Raw genomic sequence first — 24,288 nt, 5'->3', positions numbered from 1 at the left:
CATCAGGGAATTGGTTCCAGGAACCCCCTCCCATGCCCAAGTCCCTTGTATACAGTGATGTATGATGTAGTACTTACCTATAAACTATGCATGTCCTCTCACATACCTTAACTCCTCCCTGCACTGTTTATATCTACTCCTGTGTAAAGGCTACATGTAACAGCTACTTATGTACTATTTATAGGGCAGTAGGTATATTGCTTAGTAATAATGATTTTGTAATGTCTGTACATATTTGGTATAGATGCCATTTTTTTTTCAAATATTTTTGATCATGGTTAAGTCTGAGGATGTGGAAACCATGGATGAGGAGGGCTGACTGTTACTACTGACATCTGAATTGAGAAGTGGGACTGAAAGAGGGAAATTGCTGTTACATAAAACAGTAAAGTCCCACTAAGCCTACCCAGAAACACGCTTACAGAAAAATCCCCAGTAATGTTTTCTAAACAGAAGTCACCAAAGAGCTCTATATTCCAGATCCCTGTATTGCCACAGAGCTTCTGGTACCTGTTTCCACATTAAATATGAATGGACAATTCAGTATCATTAAAGAGTTGATTAGCCTGCTGAACTAAATAGTAGACCAGAATAAACAAGTGAAGATCCATGAAGCAGGCATCTGGCCTAATGGTTAGTTCAGACACTGTTTCCCACCGTGGAGTACCTGGGCTTGACACCCAGCTGTGGCTCCAGAGTACAGCTCCCTGTTCATGAAGATTCTGGAAGGGAACAGTGACAGCTCAGGTAGTTGGATTCCTGCTAACCATATGGAAGTACTAAACTGAACTGGCATTTCCTGGCTCTAATACTGTCCCACCATTGAGGGCTTCTGGGGAATGAACCGGCACATGGGACCTCTCTCTGCCCTCCCTCTCAAGTGGAACAAGAAAAGAAAACGAAATACACAGGAAAATACAGAGTCCAAAAATATACCGTATTCAAAAACAATAGGGTAATACCTTCAAAGAGTTAAGCGTGAGCTCTTTAAAAATCTTAAATAATGGTGAAAAATGAACTCCAAAGAAGGGTTACCCTATGAAATTGAGGAAATGTGAACTTTAAACAGGGGCACCTGCATTAACCTAGCCGTTAAAGACCCTTGAGCCCCACGGCAGTGTGCCTGGGTTTGGTTCCCAGCTCTGGCTCCTGACTCCAGCCACAGTGGGCCTCCGGGAAGCAGCCAGTGAATGGGTGCCCCGGGGAAGCACCCCCAGACCAGCCCCCTCTCCTGCCCCAGGGTGTGTGTCTGTGTCTGCTACCACTGTGGGCATTTGGTGAGCAAGCCAGCAGACTGGGGGTGTGTTCCCCCTCCCTCTCTCATAAACAACAACAAAACTCAAAAAAATAGAAACAGGAAAACTAGGAAAATGGGTATAATCATTTAACAAATATTTCAGGAAGAGAATCAGTAATCACTTATGCAAGTAAAAGGTATCAAAATTGGCTCAGTGTATAGCAAAAACACTAGAACACACTGGAGCAGGGCCTTCTAAATTATGACAAACATTTTAAACCTAGAATTCTTTACTCAAACTATGATTAAATCTGATTACAAAATAAAGTCACACATACACCGACTATAAAACTTGACTTCCTGTCCACACGTTCTGGGTTGCTTATTTGCAGATGTACTTCAGTCAGATGTGTCAGAGAGGAGAGGCTCCTCCACAATAAGGCGCAGCCAACAAAAATGTGCTCTATTTTGAGCTGCTGGTAGTCTAGAAAGTCAGAGGCCTTAACCACAAAGTTAGGAGTGTTCTACTCTGAATGGAAGACAATCAGGAGGCACAGCTCGGGGTGGGCTAAATCCTGATCTTCCTTCACAGAAAGGCAGCAGATACTGAAAACTAAGAGGAAAGCAGCTGCCTTTGAGGGAAAGGAACAATTGGTTTTCATTATAAGCCCTTTCTATACTTTCCTAGTGTGATATGTTATTGTAATTTTGCATGCTCATAAAATAAAAATCTGCTTCAGTCTGGAAAAGGACCTAAAACAGGTAGGCAGAGGAAGTTGGAGGGGCCAGTGCTGTGGCGTAGCGGATAAAGCTGGCATCTCATACGGATGCCAGTTCGAGTCTTACCTGCTCCACATCTGATCCAGCTCCCAGCTATGGCCTGGGCAAGCAACATTAGATTCTCCAAGTCCTTTGGGCCGCTGCCACCTATGTGGGAGACCCGGAAGAAGCTCCTGGCCATCCCAGCTCTGGACGTTGCGGCTGTCTGGGGAGTGAACCAGTGGATGGAAGACCTCCCCACCCCCGTGTCTCTAACTCTGCCTTTCAAATAAATAAATCGTTAGAGACAAGTTGAAAAAACAGTATGTTTTAATGCATTTTGGCAGAAATTTAAGGTCTGATCCAGTCCCTGACTGACTGTTCTGTTTTGTTCCACTTCTGTAGAGTGATGGTGTGCAACAGACAACCTACCTCGCCCAGCGGTACTGCCATGAAGCCATCAGAGAGATCAGCAAACTGCGACCATCCCCAGAAAGAGATGCCCTCATTCAGCTCTCGGAAATTGTACTCACGAGAGATAAATAACAACAACTTCTGTTCTTTCTGGCAGCTACTTTACCAGACTGTGCCTAAAGTTGTTTGCTTCATGTGCAGATAACCAAAAATCATTTTAAAAAACAATTTCAACCTTATTAATGGGCAGGTTTTTTTTTTATTGGCAAAGTTTTTCAGAAAACTTTTTCAATGTACTTAAATCATCTGAATCTGTCATTGCAGTCTTATAAATTCTAATTGAGGTATCTTGATGGTTCTATGTGGTATTGTTTACACTGTTAATATCCACATGTAAAGCCATTACACAAATAAATAATCAATGTTAAAATTCAAATGGTTTCTATTATTTCACCATAGGAGTAAAGATCAGAAAATTGTGAAGTGTGCACTTACATCCACATTATTTGTATTTTAACAGTATCGAAAAACTCATAGGAGAATGGTTTATTATAAAAGACTGTACATAAAATTTAGACAACAGGTTATATACAAATTAAGAGAACATTCCACTTAAAAAAGGAATAGAAGGTAGCTAGCTGATCACTAATGACACTTGGTTTGAAATTAACAAAGGCAAAATGTATATGAAACAGTCACATTGATTTGGTAGCAATAATGGTCTTTAATTGTCAGAAATAAATGTTTTGCACTAGTCTTACCATTCACTATGCTGTTAGAAGTCTGTAACGCCCAATACATAACTGTAATTTGAAACTCAAACAAATCCTCAATACACAGAAACCCACACTTGAGTGCTCTACTTTAATATCCTAAGCAATACAGAATTATACACAAGATAAGAGAAGACATCCCTCTAACCCTCCCTTAAATTAAGAGGAGACACACAAAGTGCATGTGTTGCATTTCAATTATGTCAAAAGACAATACAAATCTGTTGGTTAAGTATATCTCTGTTCACTGAATAATACATGACTCACCTTCTTTCCAAATTATTGTATTTTAAAATCTTATGTTGCTAGTGCCAGGTAATGGATTAAATAGTGCCTATTCACAAATCAATCGCACTTACTTTTACAATATGTAAAAGATACTTATAATTTCCTTTCATCAAACCAGTGTACAATAGTCCACTGTAAAAGTAAAGGACAGGTATGGCAATCCTTAAAAATTTTACTTACAGAATAAATGTGTACACTTTGACACATTTTCGTAGCTTCAAAAGTTAGTTACTTTCAAAAAGGAATTCAGTAGATTGACTTGTAAATAACCATCTCAGATTTTTAAATCTGCAAAAAATCCATCACATTGCTGTTGGGACAGATTAAGGCTAAAATTTTTTTCCAAGTTAATATATTGAGAAAATAGAACCATAATTCTATAATAAATCAGTATCTCTCTCTCTCTCTCTCTTTTTTTTTTTTTTAAAGCAAACCAGTGAAGGAAAGGACAAAGACCTTTGGTTCACTTATATATTTATGAATGGAAAAAATTTATAATTCAAATTTCATTCATTAAAAAACTTAGGTACAAATTATAACATTACAGATTAGCCTTTTGTTTGTTTTGCATGGGGAACTTAGAGACTCAATTCATTTCAGGAGACCTAAGTGTGAATACTCCAGGGAAATAGCACACAAATTGGAAGCATCTTGGAATTTTTCAGTATATTTCAACACATAAATTTTTATGCATGCTTTAAACAGTATTTTTTTAAATGAGAGAATCTAAACAAAAAAGTATGACCAGCACCAGCATTTAAGTTTTCTGATTTTAATATTAGTTTGACATAGCATTAGTAACCATGCTCACTGAAACATGTAATGATACAATCTGAATCATATAATTCATTAAATATTATACCCCGCTTCCCCAGAATATTTAGGCTGGTCATAAAGTTAACATTGTGTAAGTAAGTACATAAGCATAATCAGGGACAGCCTCTTGTATAAATTGCTGTTTAGCAATATACAAACTGCCTCAATGATTTATGCTTATAGGTAGACATTCAATTATACCAATAAAACAGCATGTCCTGAAAATATGGGCACATTTTAAAACATATTAAGACAATTCTGTTAACCGTAATAGTCCCACAGTATGACTGAGTAATAAGATCCTACTTTAAAAGCAAAAATCTAATCAGTATAGTGCATGATTGATTCAACATAGTTCCCAGGGAAGAGACCAGTCACTCGATTGCAGACTCCTTCATACCAGCCATCATCATTCTTCTTTATAACATAAATGATTGCACCCTCCATGAAGGACAGCTCATCATCCTTGTCTTTTGTATAATCATATATTGCAACAACTACGGAGAAAAGAGACAGAGTAGCACATGAGTATACTATACTCAACATATAATTGAATTTTGAAATTTTATGCCAATTGTACTATAATATGCCAAAGCCAACTATTTTCATGAAAAGTCTTAATTCCTGTATCCTTCAATATAGGTCAATCAGTGGCCAACAATGTGACTAAATCACTGGCGTGATATTAGGGCCAAATTTCAGTTTAATTAGACGAAAGAAATCAAAAGGTTCTACCAATCTTTTTAAGAAAGATCTCAGGGTTCAGGGATTTATAAGATATTTTAATCCATTTGCTCCTATATCTACAAAGTGTCCATCATAGGGGAAGTACCATTTTCAAAGTAACTATTAGGCAAAGCTAACTTTTATTCAGTAAACCAGGTAACAACCAAAGCTGTCTAATTGGAAAGTATACAATTTGGCACATATTAGGCTAAAGTTAAATTAGCTTACAGGTAAGTAAAAATGGCTTTAAGAACAGTCATGTTGGGGTCAGCACTGTGGTGCAGCAGGTTAAAGCCTCAGGCTGCAGCACCAGAATCCCATATGGGTACCGGTTCGAGGATGGGTGATCCACTTCTGATCCAGCTCCCTGCTAATGCACCTGGGAAAACAACAGAGGATGCCCCAAGCCCTTGGACCCCTGCAAGCACATAGGAGACCCAGAAGAAGCTCCTGGTTCCTGGCTTCTGATTGGCCCAGCTCCGACCATTGCAGCCATTTGGGGAGTGAACCATTAGATGAAAGACCTCCCTCTCTGTCTCTACCTCTCTCTGTAACTCTTTCAAATAAATAAAATAAATATAAAACAAAAAAACCAGCCTTGTCATAAACTGTTATCATACACTCAACTGAAATGCAATTAATCCAGGATTCATTCACCTTGTGATTATAAAAGTGACAAAAAGATTTTAAATCTAACCCTACTAAATCTCCAGTTTTGATTTATACTACAGGTCAGCAAATGAACAACTCAATACACATATCCAAGCTGCTGCCTTCTTGTTTTTAACTAAAGCTTCCTTGCAGCATGGCCACATCTAACATACTGTCTGTGCCTGCTTTTGTGCTACAAGTGCAGGCACAGCAGTTGTGACAGACCATACAGCCAACAGAGTCTAAAATACTATCTGGTCTTATCCAAGAAACAGCAAGCTGACCTCTGGTTCAGGACTCAGCACCTCAACTTGTGAAAATATGCTTTTAATTCTGCTCTCCTGCCAAGTGTATTAAACATATCTTCCCAAATTTATGAAATCATTTTCCCACTTCATAGTTATTTTATTTCTTATTTATTTTTTATTTTTTTGACAGGCAGAGTGGGCAGTGAGAGAGACAGAAAGAAAGGTCTTCCTTTGCCGTTGGTTCACCCTCCAATGGCCGCCGCGGCCGGCGCGCTGCAGCCAGCGCTGATCCGATGGCAGGAGCCAGGAGCCAGGTGCTTTTCCTGGTCTCCCATGGGGTGCAGGGCCCAAGCACCTGGGCCATCCTCCACTGCACTCCCTGACCACAGCAGAGAGCTGGCCTGGAAGAGGGGCAACCGGGACAGAATCCGGCGCCCTGACTGGGACTAGAACCCGGTGTGCCGGCGCTGCAAGGCGGAGGATTAGCCTAGTGAGCCGCGGCGCCAGCCCCACTTCATAGTTATTTAAAGATTGCTTTATAAATTAAAATCTAGGTACAAACACAATTCAAGGGGCTGGCACTGTGATGTAGCTGGTTAAGCTGCTGCCTGCTACACCAGCATCCCATATGGGCACCAGTTTAGGCACTGGTTTAAGTCCCAGCCGCTATACTTCAGATCACGCTCCTTTTTTTGTTTGTTTGTTTAAGATTTATTGATTTAGTTGAGAGAGTTACATACAGAGGGAGGGAGAGACAGAAAGAGGTATTCCACTGCTGGTTCATTCTCCAAATGGTCGCAATGGCCAGAGCTGGGCAGATCAGAAGCCAAGAGCCAGGAGCTTCCTCTGGGTCTCCAACATGGTTGCAGGGGCCCAAGCACTTTGGGCCATATTCCTCTGCTTTCCCAAGCCTTATCCAGAGAGCTGAATCCGAAGAGAAGCAGCTGGGACACAAACCAGCACCCACATGAGATGGCCGTGAGTAGGCAGAGACTGAGCTAACTGTACCACAGTGCCAGGCCCTCAGCTTGCTCCTGTGGTATCTGGGAAAGCAGTGGAGGATGGCCGGAGTGCTTGAGTCTCTGCACCCACGTGGGACACCTGGAAGAAGCTCCTAGCTCCTGGCTATGGTGTTGCAGCTATTTGGGGAGTGAACTAGCAGATGGAAGATCTATTTCTCCCTTTTTATAACTCTGACTTTCAAATAAAAAAAAGACTATTCAAGTGTGTTATCCGCATACTTATAACATCTTTAAAGTATAAAAAAATCTAAATATAAGGTAGTCAAAACTTCCTTCACATATAAAATATTTACTGCTAAAAAGTATAAGAAAAGAAAATAATAAATTCACTTTGCTACATATTCAAAACTTGGGCAGGAAGTCAGTTAACCCAATAAAGCCCATGGAAGGCAATTTATATCAAAGATAATCAAAGGTTTTCAACTAAATTACAAGCACTTTTCAGAAGAAATCTACAGAAATACATTTTGAAAATAGCACAGAATTGAATTTTCCCCCTTTTTTGGTGAATGAAGTACAGTGCAAGAGTAAGCCAATCACTGTGGATGGTAAAGCACTTCAAAAGGCGGCTGAGCAACACTGGAAGAGAGGCTCTTGATAGTTCTCAAACTCTGTAACTAGGTTACCTTCCTTCATATCACTCCAATGATGACAATACCGTACCTTTCTCAATATAATTCTTGGGGGCCCAAGCAGGATCCCCATCTGCATAAGGATCGTTATACTGGACTACTGCAGCCTCCTCGTCTTCATAGTCCACTGGAGGTGGTGGTGGTGGAGGCGGAGAGTCATCAAACATGGGAACGTCATCCGGCGGAGGTGGTGGCGGGGGAGTTGGACTATCAGCAACTAAAAAGATTCAGAATGTTAATTTGAGGCAGAAACTCATACAAGTGGAAATTCTTAGTTAAAAGGATTTAAGGAAGCTCTAGCTCTTCTACAGCATGCACTACAATAAAACATGCAATGATTAGAAATAAAAGCTTGTGTGTTAAGTTTATGCTACATATTAAGAATAATTTTGCAATAATAAAATGAGCTAAAAATAAGGGTAACAAGAAGTACTACAAAATTAATGAATGCAAGAGGTTAGGAGATAATGTCTTTTTTTTTAAGGACTGCAGGAGTAATTAATTTCCTGATTTTAAGGTTCAGCTCAGGACAAATGACTATAGTTAACCTACCTGCCTATGATAAACTTCATGCCATATCTGTCCCCTGACCTGTGGTAGCTGAGTAACACTATGAATTGTGTGAATGGTTTGCTTTGTTTCATTGTGCTCATTCACCCTGATTTTGGTTCTTAATAGACTGAATTTCCTAGATACTCAGTCTCCAAGGGGCAGATGCTTGTTCAGCACTGCTTACTGGAGAGAAAAGGAAAGTTGGTGGTATTAAGTCTGCTTCTGGACATAAGTTTTCTATTCTTTCATTACATTTTTAACAAGAAAAACTGGAAAATAATTCTCCACTAGTTAAAAAAAAACACCTCAATATTAAGATTTTCCGTTATTGCTGGTAAAACAGAAGCAGGGGATGGGGGAAAGACTGGACCCTTGAGATCCAATTTTCTCAGAATTCATCCACAATTAAGATCTGAACATAAAGTACTGAGGGAAGATGTAATAAAAATAAAAAAGGAACTTATATCAAACAAAACAATAAAAAGGACTCACACCTCAAATTCTAGACAATCGTAGTATGCATGTGTGTGTGCTTTAAATAATCAAGGATGAAACTGTAACGTGTGAAAACGTCAGGCTAGAACTGCAGTCGCTCTGACATTAGGACGCCAGGAAATAAATGCTCCCGATGGGAAGGAATTCAGAGCCGTAACACAACAGGCTGAATTTAAATTTCTGACCCACAAATTTCATTAAAAGCTTAAAAGACAAATGAAATGTTTTTATAAAAACTCATACAAGAATTAGGTGATACCTTCAGGGAAAAAGCTCATAGTACAAAAAATACTAACTCAAATGCCAATTTCTGGAAATATTTATATAATCAATAACACAAGTCATAAACTATTTGTCACACAGACTTTAAAGCTTACTCCACCCTACATGGAATAGTGTGTTACAAATATAACCAAGCGATCTAGATTTAAAATATTTGTAGACATTAACCACAGTTCCGTAATCACTCCAATTCTACTTTATCTTCTTGGGGGATTGAAAAGGCTACTAAAAAATCCTTGAGCAGCATTTAGTCTAGTGGCTAAGACACAAGGATAAGATGCCTGTGGTTCCATACTGTGGAATATTTTATTTTGGTTCAATAACCAGTTTTGGCTTCTGACTCCAGCTTCCTGCTAATGCGGATCCTGGGAGGCAGCAATGATGAATAAGTAACTGGGTTCCTGACACCCACCAGGGAGACCAGACTGAGTTAGCAGCTCCCACTTGGTCCTCAGTCTTGGCTACTGGGGGCATTTGGGGAGTGAATCAGTGGCCAAGAGTGCCTGCTCACTCTCTCCTTCCCACTCCCTGTGTTCTACATCTCTGTCTCTCAAAAATAAATTTAAAAAATATTTTAAAAACAAATTCTGGGTGGTAATGCTCACTCTGATGCTCTCAAACAGGTCTACAATTTATTTTGCCATCTCATGTGTGGATTTTTCTCTCTGCTAAATCTGCTCCACTTAGTATTACAGAGGAGAGGAAAATGGATATGAATACTTCCTAACATCAAATAGCCAAAGATCATTTTTTTAACGTGACTTAATTATATATGCGGACTACATATCTAAACTGCATTTACTCTTGATTTATGCACATTTTACTAGTTTAATAATTTTTTATATTCATCTGCTGAAGTCTACACTGGCTTATTTTCAAACTGTGGTCAATCTAATTTTCTGTAAAAATACTGTCTTAGCACCATGCATAATTAGTTAAAGACTGCATTCTGATGTTAATCGTACACACACTGTTGCCATTTTTTGAGACTCACAGCTTAAACTGAAATATATACTACTAGTTAACTGCTCTATGCATTCACTACCCTCCACTTTGCACTCTAGAAGAAACCAGGAATTTAAGAAAAGAATACCGGAAATACTTGAAGTACTGTTACACAGTTTATCACTAATCTTCCTAACTTGCTCTTAAAGAAAACAGATACCAAATCAAGCTGGGGAGTCTGGGGCACAAGGAGAATAACTGACGGATTGAGGTTCTTATGTTTGGTAAAAAGAACTAAAATAGCACCACAGGACCCTGTGGCAAAGAGTTTGCGTGCCTAGAATGATATACATTAATAATGGGTTTCTATATATTAAAAAGCTATTTAATCTAGTAAATGACCTTTTAACCCACAAAATGATGCCTATTTAAACAATAATCACAATGTGGCTATTTTAAGATATTTATTAATAATTCTTAGCAATATGTTACTTCAGAAGTCAAACTCAGTTTTTAAAGTCTTATAGCATGGAGGATCAATTATTTTATTCTTATTCATTTAAGTTTTTCAATAAAATTCACTTACTTTTAAATGTTACAAATTACGAGCTTATACTATGAAACTTCAACATTTTATAACTACAATGTTTTACATTAAGCACCTTATAATAGCTATTTCGTGAAGGAAGGGGCTTTGTCTTAAATTATTTCTATTCTTCCCAGAGCCTAGCACACAATGTTGGATGAGCAAATATTTGGCCAGAAGGGAGAGAACGGGAAGAATGGTACAGCAGCATCAGCAAAGGCTGAAGAATGGGATCTGTCACAATCAACTCTCCTGGAAGACAGGTTCTTCACTTCCGTAAAGCATTCTCAGATTCGTTTTCATGATAACGGTCTCAAATGAAGTGAATCAGAACTGGATCACTTCACCATCTTAATCTCAACAGCTTTTTGGACATAATATAATTCGATTAAAATGGTACTTTTTATTTTGCCTTATCACACTCATTAGAACCATGTAGTCAGGATAACACATCTTCTGGAACCTCAAAAGTAACCAGGTAGTAATATAAACTAGTCTAATCTGATGAAAGCCATATATTTAAAACATTTAACAAATCTTTAAAAAAAGAATTTTTAACTAAACCAGACTTTAATTCAGAGAAAAGCTAAGAAAATGGAGAAACTTATGTATTCAGAAAAGAATTCTCATGGGCCTGCATAGAACCAAAATACGAAGAGGGCTCCACTTAGCTTCTTAAACAGAGGAGCATGGATGTAAAACATTGTCCTTGGAGATCCCACCTTATCCTAACAATGAGTCATTATATAGATTCAGGATCATTTATATGTGAAAACCTGAGGCTACACAACTTTCTCTAAAATTTTTTTGTGTAATTAAAAGGAAAAAAAAACTGCCCTAATTTCATAATAAATGTAATCTTACAGTATAACTACATATTAATAAATTTGTTAAAATGTTTCCTAATTCTTCTAAAAACTATTGGAAGGTAGGGGTTTCCATATATTTTGAATTTTTGTGTTTGATTTCTCTCTCCTCAAAAATCTGCAAAGATCAGATCTCATGTTTTAGATCATGACATACATAAGAAAGTTCTAGTTTTGAAAATTTATATGGGTCAGTAATCATGCACACGAGAAAAACTGAAGACCGCACTCTTCAGTTTCAGCAACATATCTGCACCTATTTTCAAGATAAGATTAGCTTCTCAATAAAAGGAAAATGATGACTCATCAGCCATGCATGCTATAAGGAGACAGCCTCTACTCTGATAGCTCAGTTTTTCCAAACTTACTGTTTTCCTGCACCCTGGCCACGAAGCCTGTGAGAGGTATCTGTGGAGTCAACTGAGGCATAGGGGGAGGGGGCGGGGCAATAGAAACTGGTAGCAACACCACAGTATGGGGGAAGTAAAACAGATAAAGGAAAGAAAAGGAAACAAACAAAAAGCAGAAGTCAGTTACAAGGACCACAAACATAAGTATGCAAAGAACAGTTTGCAAATGAAACAAAACAAAACAAAAGCAAAAACAAAACAAAACAAAACAAAACAAAAAACCTGTAGAACCTTCTTTACCCTCATCTCCCCCAAGCAAACTTAAAGTCAAGCTGTGCTCAGCCAACTGGTTAATTTTATAAAAGAACAAATCTATGTAATTTAATATTAATGTTATGTTGTTTGGGGAAGATTTAAATTTACCATAATATTCACATTAGTGCAATAAAATTGTCAAATTCTAAGGAAAAACTTCTAAAATATACAATGAAATACCAACAGAGGTTTTCAGAATATTGTGTTTTCCATAACTCTAAACTAAAAGTTTGTCTAGCTTTAAGATAATGCTATAAATTCAAACACAAATAAGACATATTATGTAACAGCAGCTTATTTCATATGTAAATAAATTAATCATAGGTTTCTTCCTTAAGACAGTTCTTATTATGCACCTAAATTTACATACAGTTCCCAGGAAAAACCTGTTTATTAAACAAGGTTTTTATTCTTTTTTAAACTGGCAATTTTATTTTTAATGATATCCCTCCTAAATTTACTAGGGAATAAAAGTACTCTATACCCACGTTAATTAATCAGTGTTTCACAGGATGAGATATCTCAAAGGTAACTTTTTTTAATCACTATTCTAAAAAAGGAAATCTGATATCTGGTATATTATATTATGAATTATCTGCATTTAAAAAATGCCTAACAAATCATTAGATAACTTGAAATACATTAGGATTTTTCTTTTGCAAAGTACATAATTCAAAGGAAATGGATACCGAATGTTCATGTGAACAGCAAATGTTTTAAAAATTGTAACAAATTAGAAGCAAACATTCTGTGCTTACTCCTTTGTCTCATTTTAACAAAACAGTAACTGCTAAAAAGATTGTTCAGAAAAACTCAAAAAGACTGGATAGCAAAATTCAGTTTCTTGGTAGTCACCAGGGAGTGACACTAAGTTGACAGAGAAAAACAATGTATTGGTTTCCAGGGATGAACAAAAAATTATTTCAGTTAAATAAATGTCTAATTTTGTTCGTAGGTATTACTGGGTTCAGTGTTCAAATAAGTAACAACTTAAAGCAACATATGTGCAATAATATTGATTATATGGCTAAAAACATTTAGTTCACCAGAAAATTGGTTCTCTTTCGTATATAAAACACTCTTGTAAATAAAGAAAATCTTAAAAAAAAAAAAAAAAAAGGTGGGGGTGGGGCGCTGTGGCCTAGTGGGCTAAGCCTCTGCTTGTGGTACCCATCAGCAACCCACATGGGCGCTGGTCTAGTCCCAGCTGCTCCTGTTAGGATCCAACTCTCTGCTATGGCCTGGGAAAGCAGTGGACCCAAGTGCTTGGGTTCCTGCACCCCCATGGAGCCCCGGAAGAAGTTCCTGGTTCCTGGCTTTGGATCGGCCAGCTCCAGCCACTGTGGCCATCTGGGTCGTGAACCAGCAGATTGAAAACCTTTCTCTCTCTCTCTCTGTCTGTGACTCTACCTCTCAAATAAATAGATGAAATCTTAAAAAAAAAAAAAAAAAAAGGGCTCTTGAATAAATAAAAAGGTATATGTTTTGGTTGGTTAAAAAAAACAACTTCCACAAACCTACATGTTTTAGAAACAACCCTTAGTTACTAGACATGCTGGTTAGTGTGTAAAGAGAAAGCTATGCTGTGCAGATAATTCTCATTACCACCACATTTAGACAGAAGGGAAAATATGCACATCAAAACACTAAAAACATTTACATACTACCAAACAACACCAACAGTAACTCAGACTGAAGGATAATTAATTTGACAAAACACAGTAGCATATTTTAAAAAACAAGGTCAAATTTTCTCTCCAAAATTCAAAAGACCATAGACATTCAGTAATGAAATGTCTTGTTTGAAAATAACCCACCAAATATTGCTAAAATAAAACTACACAAAGACATATTAGGTGGAAAAAAGAAAACTTATTTGCAGAGTAACTTAAATGTCTAAGTGAGAAAAAGAAGAACATTGAACATAGTGATAGGGTCTAAAAATGCAGAATATGAAAAAATATAAAGTTCATAAAACTCATGACGAAGTGTTTATCTGTGCAATTTTCAGACACTGTCTACCTTACAATACCAAAAGGAGACCAGGGGAAATGTAAGCTAGAATGGTTAATGGTAAAGTTTAATACTTCTTACTATCTTGAATGAAATTTTCAGTCTTGAAAAAGGTTATATAAAATTGAGATAAGCTGAGAATTTTGACATTTCTGCTAAAGCGGTTTTCAATTTTTACGAGCTTTTTGCTATAATTACAATCTTCATCTCTAAAATGAGAAAAAAAATTATTAAGAGAATCTCCCCTTAACACTTTCTTAAAATACATATTTCAAGATATGCATCATAAAAAACAACATAACCAACTTCCCGTGTAAATACAGAGAATTCAATGAGAATTCAGTGTTTGTAAAGTAAACTAATACCATAGATGGCTCGAGGAAACAACTACAAAAAGCTGCATGGGAAAGTGTAGGAACAACTTTGAGCCAACAACAATTAATGGACAATAGGTTCATACTGGATTTAAATTTATTTTTGCCTTTTTCATTAAGCATCTTAATATGGACAGTGATATTAATGACTAAGTTAAGCTAGTCAAACATCCTAACATTTTATGTTTCAAGTGTTTTCTAATTTCACTTCAGCTTTTAAACACTGATTGCAGTTAGTGTTGAGATGTGCAATTTTATAGGTGAACAGAAAGAAACCAAAAGAATCCTTCCCCACTATTAGAATCATTCAGAGACAGAATAACTCAACAGGCATCACAACTATTCTTAATCAGTTTTGAATTCATTTTGGTGTACATTAACCACCTTAAAAGTGATAGCCAGCAATTTCATTTTGTTAAAGTTAAATTTTCACAATGTTTGTATCCATATGTTTTCCGTACTGAACTGTATACAAACATAATTTATTTCCATGGTGTTTTGTTCTCTGGTTCTACTTTTATACTAGGGTAATAAAAATAGCACATTAAAGCATTAGTCAAATTTTAGTATACTAAGTCTACATTTTGGAAGAGAAAGTTGGTAAGCAATTATTCTTAAAATGGTATGATTGAAGGACTACCATCCTAAAGCAAAAGTAAATATGAAATAGCATGATTTCAATTGTTGTCTATCACTGTTAAAAATAAGTTTTAAATAATTTCCTTCAAAAGGAGCTCCACTGGTGCTGCATGCCTGCAAAACACAAGCTTACTTGAATTTTGAGAATAAAGTGGACCTCCATTAACATGAGGCTGAGCAGAAAATTGAGCAGTCACAGAGGGAGTTCGTCTGTATCCACCAGAAGATGTCGAAGAAGTGGTAGAGTTGTGTCGAGAGATCTGCCTGGTCATTGTGCCATACTGGGAACCAGGAGCTGAGCCCGGGGCTGCTGAAAAGCATTAGTCAAAAGCAACCAACAAAGAGACTTGAGCATTATAATCACCTCAGAAGACAGAACAGAGAGGGTGTAGTCTCAGGTGAAATATGCAGCACTTTTAAAGTCCCCAGCACAAAATAAAGAGAAAATTCAAGTAACTCTATCTCTAAGGTTAAAAACAGAAGGAAATAGAGCTACTGTGTACAAAGTCACAAATATAAGTAAGAAACATTCTTAAACCTTTCAAGTAAACATAATCCCAAAGAGTATTTTGCTAGTATAACTTTTTTTTTTTTTTTTTTGTATTTTAGAATTCAGTCAGCCCTCGTATCCATGGGTTTCCCATCCAGTTGAAAATATTCAGGGAAAAAAATCTGCATCTGTATTCAAGCGTACAAACTTTTTTCCTTGTCATCATTTGCTACACAATACAATGTAACAACTATATACATAGCAGTTACATTGTATTAGTTATTGTAAGTAATCTAAAGATGCCAGAAAGGATATGGGAGGCAAGTGTATAGGTTAAGTGCAACTACTATGCCACTTTAATCTAAGAAACCTGAGCATCCAAGGATGTCGGGATCCAAAAGGGTTCTTAGAACCAAACCCCATGGATACTGAGGATCAACTGTCTATAGCATTTTTATGCAAACTACCTCTCCAACATAGTAAATACCAAAAGACGGTGTGAGGCAGAAAGCATCAGTCCTTCTAAAATGTATTCCTACATGTTTTACAAACTTCCTTCCCACTGTCAATATTTTTAGAATTTTGATTCACTGCGTAAGAATTAACAAATTCAGGTTAAATGATAAAATTTAAACTGTTAAGCATCTTTTCACATCTACTGTATTTTTGTTTGTATTTTTAATGCATTAGCAGTTAATATTATCAACACCTATTATAGTAGAATCTATCTTAAAAGAAATCATTTCTAGTTTCAAAGCACTTACATTCAGTGTCAATTTGTTGCATACTTCCAAATTTTGAAGATTAACAAACATTGTTCTATCCCTTAAATTTTTTAAATTAACTAATTTGAAAGGCAGAGCAACAGAGAGGTAGAGAGAAACAGTGGGGGGAGGGGGAAAGAGAGAGAGTTCATTCATTCCATATATGGCTACAACAGCCAGATCAGGTCTGGGCCAGGTGGAGGCCATGAGCCAGGAACTATATCCCAGTCTCCCATGTGGGTGCAGGGGCCCAAGCACTTAGGCTCCTCAGCTGCCTTCCCAGGTGCATCAGCAGGAAGCTGGATCAGAAGCAAAGTACCTGGGATTCAAACTGGCACCCTGATACAGGATGCTGGCATCACAAGCAACAGCTTAATCCACTGCACCACAAGGCCAGCCAGCCCCTTAAATTCTTACAAATAACAAAACTGGCAAAAAAAATTTTAGACTCTTATAAGGCAGCTTTGTTTAGAAATATATATTCTCGTTTTCCATGCTTGGAAGGCTTTTTTCCATGTGACCCCTAAAGCCATCTGCTTTTTGGTTACTAAATTATCATGCTCTTTTTGTGACTTTTTTTTTTTTTTTTTTGACAGGCAGAGTTAGACAGTGAGAGAGACAGAAAGGTCTTCCTTCCATTGGTTCACCCCCAATTGGCAGCTACAGCCGGTGCACTGCGCTGATCCCAAGCCAGGAGCCAGGTGCTTCCTCCTGGTCTCCCATGTGGGTGCAGGGCCCAAGGACCTGGGCCATCCTCCACTGCACTCCTGGGCCACAGCAGAGAGCTGGACTGGAAGAGGAGCAGCCAGGACAGAATCCAGCGCCCCAACTGGGACTAGAACCCGGGGTGCTGGCGCCGCAGGTGGAGGATTAGCCAAGTGAGCCATGGCGCCAGCCTAGTGACTATTTTAAAATTTATTTTGTATGAGTGAAGTTGACCATCTTTATTTGATTACTGTTTATAGCTCTTGCCTATTTTCTGGCTGGATTATGGCCTTTTACTTTTTATTTGTTGAACTCTTTAGTAGAGCTGTTAAAGCTTTTGACAATAATGTAAATTAAAAATGCATTATCTCAAAATTAAATAAAATATGCTCATATAACTTATCATTTGAACCAAGTATAATTAATACTTAACATTTCATCCAATGTGATCTTTGCCAGCATTTCAAAAGTTTAATATTTAAAAGGTTAATACATTTCAAAGTCAATAATACTTTCCAAAGTTAACATCACGATTAATGTTAACCTTCTTGTCCCATGCAAACACCAAATCATGGCACAGTAAGTAAAAAGTATCTTAGTTTTGTTTCCACTCGGTGGTCTATTTTACTCTCCCTGAGAGGTCATACAAGGTTTTAGATAAAGTCATACAGCAGAGGTTGTTCATTTTAAGTGCTGAAACGTGACATTTTGGAACTCTCAAGCCATAGGCAGTCACTAATTATGTGACTCAGCTACATACTCTTACTCTATTCAAAATACTGTTAAAGTCTATAAAATGATTTTTATATTTCTCTGACTTATATATAAATAGCATATAAAATTCCAGTTATTTTTCTTGGTGATTTTAAACTGAAAGCCAATTGTTTAACAACTGTTCCAAACTATGCCTACTTTTAATATCTTATTGTGAAATAAATCATAATGCCAATGTTTTAAGAATGATATATAATTGTTTCATGTATAAATTTACATATTCATGTGTCTACATAAACTGTAAAGAAAAATAATACAAATATCAAAAAATAGAATATTAATGGTATGATTATAGCTTCCCATATGCCATTTTCTTGGACCCCTAACCCAAGGTTTGTGTTAAACATTCTTTCTTTACTGTGTAGCTTTTTTTTAACCACAGATATATAATCTTAATCGATACACACAGTTTTTACAAATCTATTAACTTCTATAATGGAATGAATCCATATGTATTCTGTTAAACTGTTATTTCCCTTGATACTATTTTTTAGGTCCACTCATACGAATAAAAATATAATGTACTTTTTTTAAGGTCTACAAGAGGATCTGAGAATGTGATGGTCTGGGCACATCACTCTGGAAGTCACAGCTCTGTGACAGTGCTTTTCAAACTGGTTTTAGGGTACACTCTGAAGAATCGGAGAACCCTAAAAAGCTTTCATTTATGTGAGTTATAGCTATGGGTAATTATATTAGAAGTTAAAACTGGTATGTCTTTAACACATGAATACACAAATATATAACCTACTAGCTGTCAAAACATTAACTTTATCATGCTTCTCTGGAAAATTCAACTATATATACACATACAGCAGAATGAAAATGGAAAAGGCAAATAATGAATATGGTTTTGACAAAAAAAATTCCCTGGGTCCCTTCACCATGTTTGGAGAACTAGTATTCTATTGCAAATATTTGGAAAGGAAACTGATAAATCTAGGGCAGGGACATGTTCAACGTGAGTAGACAACAACAAATCACATCCCAAATGAGTGTATCAATTAACAAACTCCCACCAGCAAAGCACTACCCTGTTCCATCCCTCCTCACCAACAATGATATGGCTGACTTGCATTTCTACCTCCCTGGTGGGTATATAATAGCATCACATTATGTTTTTAATTTTAATTTCCTGATTATTCACTAGGTTAAAGACATTTTCTTCTTACCAACACTTTCGATTGTGATGATTCTTTGTTAAATTACCTCCTGTCCTCCCTTTTCCTTTGTGCATCTGTGCAAATGTTCTGAAAAGATGTTAGCTTTATTTCACCTAACCTGAAACTGTGTTCTCATTTTTGAAACAGTTCATTATCCATTTCCTCCTAGATCACTGTTTATTGTATGTTTCTAGGCTGAATGGATTTTATACCAAATATGTATTTAGAATTACCATTTAGGCTCAATGTAATCATCCCCAACATGGGAACAATTTAAATTCATTTTATTGAGAAAACTGTTTTATAGCATCCTCAGATGTTGTAAAAATTGGCCTTTATCTGGTTTTCAAACAGATTTCCGCAAGGAAGCTTTGGAGCACCTACATCACATATCATTCTCCTTTCCATTTTTCTCCTCCTGTCTCCATCTTCACCCAATCCTGATTGCTGTATAAACCAGGGAGTCCCAAACCAAGTTTCACTTGAGGGGGAAAAGATTACATTACTAATTTAAAAACATTTTTTAAACAATCACTGCTATTATTATTTCTTTTAGAAAAATCTAGGGCTGGCGCCGTGGCTCAATAGGCTAATCCTCCGCCTTGCGGTGCCGGCACACCGGGTTCTAGTCCCGGTCGGGGCACTGGATTCTGTCCCGGTTGCCCCTCCTCCAGGCCAGCTCTCTGCGGTGGCCAGGGAGTGCAGTGGAGGATGGCCCAAGTGCTTGGGCCCTGCACCCGCATGTGAGACCAGGAAAAGCACCTGGCTCCTGGCTTCGGATCAGCGCGATGCGCCGGCTGCAGTGCGCCGGCCGCGGCAGCCATTGGAGGATGAACCAACGGCAAAGGAAGACCTTTCTCTTTGTCTCTCTCTCTCTCACTGTCCACTCTGTCAAAAATAAAAAAAGAAAAATAAAAAAAAAAGGAAAAATCTAGACAAACAATGAAAATCACATTATGTTGGTCATAAACTAAGGTTAGAAACATTTAATAGTACAGAAAAGGTTATTTTGTATTTGTTTATTGTGTAAATTCAGAGGATTTTTACCAAAAGAAATTAGTTTATATTAGATTTAATACTTTAACCTGTGTATTATCACCTACAACCTAGTAACTATAAAAGCTAGCAGTGTATTAGCTACAGAGGAGTTTACTATGGATTATAAAAGTAAATCCAATGGCTGCAGCAGCAATGCAATCTCACCTATCACAGGGTACACTGGGAGATGTGGGGGCAGAGGTGGTGCTGGTGGAACTGCAGAGGGAGGGGTGGAAATATTTTCTAATAAGATAGTTTATAATTCAGGTGAGAATGCAAGAAAACAGAGCTAAACATTCAGAAACAGCAGGAAAAATACAATGCATTAGAAAAAACTGAATGATACTTAAATGTAAAGCATGGTCAAATATTGATATACACGAATTTCAGTAGGTAAAGAAAGGCCAGAGTTCACTCCTCCTTTAATTATAAAATACACCTGTTTTTATAAATAGGTTTATCTGCTTTTTCCAACAACAAGCTTGCAAAGCTAAAGATTTCTCCTCTAACATTTATCATAATTAATTTTGAAAGCACATTTTAACACTATAAAAAGTCTTCATTTTATTTACTAAAAACCAAGGGTCTTATTTAATACAAAGGATTTATTTAATGCTCTCCCAAGAATTTCTTAAATTTTTACACTTTTTAAAAAATAAAGAACTTTTCCTATTTTAATATCAACCACTGCAATATGTATTCAATCTCCTACATGAAAGTGATAAAAGGACAGAACAAGCCACCATCTGGAGATACCAGTCCACAAACTCTTAGAAATGTCATTTACCTTTTCAGACACTGATCCTTTGGATGGAGTACCATACACTACTGACTTAGTCATTCTCGACTAGTATTTCTAAAGTAAAATGACCAAAAATTTAACAAAGCTAGTTAACATGCACTGCATGCAATGAATAACAACTGGTAAAATCCTGAAGCCTTTGTGAAAAACAGTCTAAAAATACTGCTAAATTTGTTATTAGCCTTTAAACTAGTAGCAATCGTAAATTTGACAGTTTCATCAATACGACTAAATTATTTCAGTCTTCCATAATATAGCTCCTAAATATTGCCACGTATTAAACACAAAACAATAAATCACTTACCTGGTCCAACTGTGGGTGGTGATGGTGTAGGCACAGCAATGGGAATGCCAATACTACTACTTCCACTGTTTTCTCGACTTCCACTTCCTCCACTACTTCCACTGCAAAGAAACATTGTGAAAGAAGCAAACTTGGAGATTTACAGGAAAACAAACTTTGCAATAATCAATCCAAGGCCACTAAGTACTCCTGTATCTTTTATATATTACATATTTTCTTTTCGTTTCTTACAAATCTTAACGCTAATAACTGAAGTGGTTCTTTTGTTTCACTCTACTTTTTTTTTTTTATTTATTTGAAAGTCAGAGTTACACAGAGAAAGGAGAGGCAGAGAGAGAGAGAGAGAGAGAGAGAGAGAGAGAGAAAGAGAGAGAGGTCTTCCATCCGATGGTTCACTCCCCAATTGGCCACAATGGCCAGAGCTGTGCCAATCCGAAGCTGGGAACCAGGAGCTTCTTCTGGGTCTCCTACGCGGGCTCAGGGGCCCAAGGACTTAGGCCATCTTCCACCGCTTTCCCAGGCCATAGCAGAGAGCTGGATGGGAAGTGGAGCAGCCAGGTCCTGAATCCGTGTCCACATGGGATGCCATGGGATGCATTAACCCGCTGCGCCACAGCACCAGTCCCTCACTCTACTTCTTAACCTATCTGATGCAAACATAATGACTACATAATAATCAGAACTACTAATTATAGTGAGAAAGAGATGACCAGATGACAAAAAAACATCTGATAGTATGGTGAGCTGACAACGTCTATTTAAAACGTGCTGTGATAAGCGGTGAACACAGCAGATGTGAACCACATTGTCATGGTAAGCAAAGAAAAACAGATACTAAAACACAGTGTGATAGCTACAACAAAAGAGAACGTACAAGATGTTATAGAAGTAAATAAAAAGGGCAACCAATGCTGTTCTAAATTCATATGAAATCTACTCATCTCATAGAAAGGTAAGAAAATGGAAATTTTCTGGAAAATGAGCATAACAACAAAGACGGCAGTGGTGAAGTTTCAATGTGGACAGTCTGGAACTGCTGCTGCCGGTAAACGAGCCACCTGCCTACTATCTCCTTCCTGTGGGTCTACTGTCCTTTCAGCTACAAGCCTGGGACTCTCAAGCTGTTTACAGTAAGGTTCACACTGTGCGCTACTCAGTTTTTAGTGGTGTGTGCATACCCATACATGGATGAAAACATACCTATGTCTATGTGTAGTCTTAGGCTCCATATTATCTTTTAAAATCAGCATAAACTGCTTCCAAGTAAGCCAAGAAAATAAGATTTGCAAAGTCTGAAAAAAAATTTTATTTTCTTCTGTGGTATGATCAGTCTATAATTAGATTATCACATGTCAATGGAAAGAAGATAAAGAACCATTTATGTAACAAAAATAGTCTAGATGTGAAGGCCTTCCCAACTCCCTCAAGCCAGCTGATCAATGCTGCAGCCTTGTGCTACCACTGTATTATAGACATATGGATATTTCTGTACTCATGATTCTTCCTGCTATTACTGGCTTATATGCCTTTTTACTAACACAGAGGCTGGCAAATTATGGCCTGTGGGCTAAAATTGGTCCACTTGCCCCATTTTACAAATCATGAACCAAGAATGTCTTTTACATTTTCAAATAGTTGGGGGAAAAAAATCAGAAGAGGGATACTTTCTAAAACATTAAAATAATTCAAACTTCAATGCCATAAATAAAGTTTTACTGAAACATAGCTATGCTCATTCATTCTTGTCTACGGATGTTTTTGTGCTGCAATGACAGAACTGAGTAATTGCAACAGAGACCATATGGTCCAAAAATTCTAAAATATTGTCAATCTGGTCCTTTACAGAAAAGTTTGATTCCTGTTCTAATAGAATGCACTCCTGAAAAAAAGAATTACACCTAACTAATACATGACTAGTAGCTAATGAAACAACTTTTCCTTTTTGAAAAAAAATTGTTTTGGCTCATTAATGCATTCCATCTCATTTCTTACTTTCCACTGGAAATCTTTGCCAAAAGCAATTTTTATTCTAAATGAATAAAGTAACCTGGATAGCGTACATTTTTTACATCACTTTTAAATGAAATAAAACATTTTCATAGGGATCACTAATGAAGGAATTCTTAGTAACATATTATTAGACTACTACTATTTCCATTATAAAGGGAAACCATACTTTGGTCCAATAATTCAATAAAGACAAACATGAAAAGAATAATTATGGTTCTTATTGAGTTTGACCTGGTATAGTATCTGCAGATAGCAAAGTAACAAGTTGTTTTTGTGTGTTTTTTTTTTTTTTTTAAAGACTTATTTATTTATTTATTTGAAAGTCAGAGAGAAAGAGGGAGGGGGAGAGATCTTCCATTCGCTGGTTCTCTCCCCAGAAGACCACAACAGCTAAGCCTGGGCCAGGCAGAATACAGGAGCCAGGAGCTTTTCCCAACCTCTTCTAAAGCACTTGGGCCATCTTCCACAGCTTTCCCAGGCCATTAGCAGGCAGCTGGATTGGAAGTGGAGCAGCCAGGACATGAAGCAGCATCCATATGGGATGCACGCATCACAGGTGGAGGCTTAACCCACTACACTATGCCGGCCCCAACAGTTTATTTATTAACAATGGTAATAGTAACAAATACCAATTACCTAATACTAACAACCTGATATGCCTTATTTAGCTGAATCTTCAAAACTAATTTTGCTAAATTAGCTCTAACTTAACAACCGAAATTTTGGGCCTCTTTGCCCAAATTAAGGGAGAGATTAAACTGGGATTAGAACAAATTTACATAATTTGGTTTTAAATTTGCTCCAAAACTGAACAAGGCAGAGACAATAATTGAAAAAGAAAATGAGGGGGATTTTGGACTTGCTGGTGACGTTCCATTTATTGACCTGGGTGATGGTTACAAGAGTATCCTCAACTTGTTATTGTTCATCAATCTATATACTTAATAAAGAGTTCACTCTTCTGAGTATGCTATGTTCCATAACTGTTAGGTAGGAAGTCAGAAATTGAGCCTATGTGTGTATGAGAAAGGCCTGAAGACCAGCACCTACTGAGGAAGCCCCAGAAGCCCAGTATCTGCACTTCAAAGTCCTGCCCAGCTCCTGATGACCTTCCAGGGAGTCCTGACCCTTCTACCTGATAACCTTCCAGGTGCAGCCTAATATCTGCACTACAAAGTCCCTCCCAGGTCCTGATGACCTTCCAGGGGGTCCTGCCTTTTCTACCTGGCCTGATAAACATCCTTCCTCTAAGATG

At 37.3% G+C, this 24,288-nt stretch overlaps 2 protein-coding genes across 27 annotated transcripts in view; one reads left to right on the top strand and one right to left on the bottom strand.

Moving 5' to 3' along the window:
- The window catches only part of PDSS1 (decaprenyl diphosphate synthase subunit 1), a 42,476-nt gene extending 39,630 nt beyond the window's left edge, over positions 1-2,846 (top strand). For all 7 annotated transcript variants that reach the window (XR_007909773.2, XM_051820991.2, XM_070056117.1 and 4 more), the window contains one exon: positions 2,402-2,846. Coding sequence is in view for 6 of the 7 variants with exons in the window: in XM_051820991.2 (XP_051676951.1) it covers positions 2,402-2,542 (141 nt within the window). In the remaining variant the exon portion in view is untranslated. The remainder of the gene's footprint in view (positions 1-2,401) is intronic.
- Positions 2,650-24,288, bottom strand: part of ABI1 (abl interactor 1) — a 147,762-nt gene continuing 126,123 nt past the window's right edge. For 5 of the 20 annotated variants that reach the window (XM_051820988.2, XM_017347632.3, XM_051820984.2 and 2 more), the window contains 6 exons: positions 21,024-21,124; positions 20,083-20,133; positions 15,117-15,290; positions 11,661-11,747; positions 7,598-7,783; positions 2,650-4,784 (listed from right to left, as the gene is read on the bottom strand). In XM_051820988.2, the coding sequence (XP_051676948.1) occupies positions 4,609-4,784; positions 7,598-7,783; positions 11,661-11,747; positions 15,117-15,290; positions 20,083-20,133; positions 21,024-21,124 (775 nt within the window). In that variant the 3' untranslated portion in view covers positions 2,650-4,608. Of the gene's footprint in view, positions 4,785-7,597; positions 7,784-11,660; positions 11,748-15,116; positions 15,294-20,082; positions 20,134-21,023; positions 21,125-24,288 lie in introns of all 20 variants that reach the window. The other 15 variants (XM_002717269.5, XM_002717268.5, XM_008267983.4 and 12 more) reach the window with 9 other exon arrangements.

This window comes from Oryctolagus cuniculus, chromosome 13 (genome assembly GCF_964237555.1).
Source record: "Oryctolagus cuniculus chromosome 13, mOryCun1.1, whole genome shotgun sequence".
Classification (NCBI taxonomy): Eukaryota; Metazoa; Chordata; class Mammalia; order Lagomorpha; family Leporidae; genus Oryctolagus; species Oryctolagus cuniculus.
Note: the sequence above shows the minus strand (reverse complement) of the source record. Positions and strands in the feature narration are given on the sequence as shown.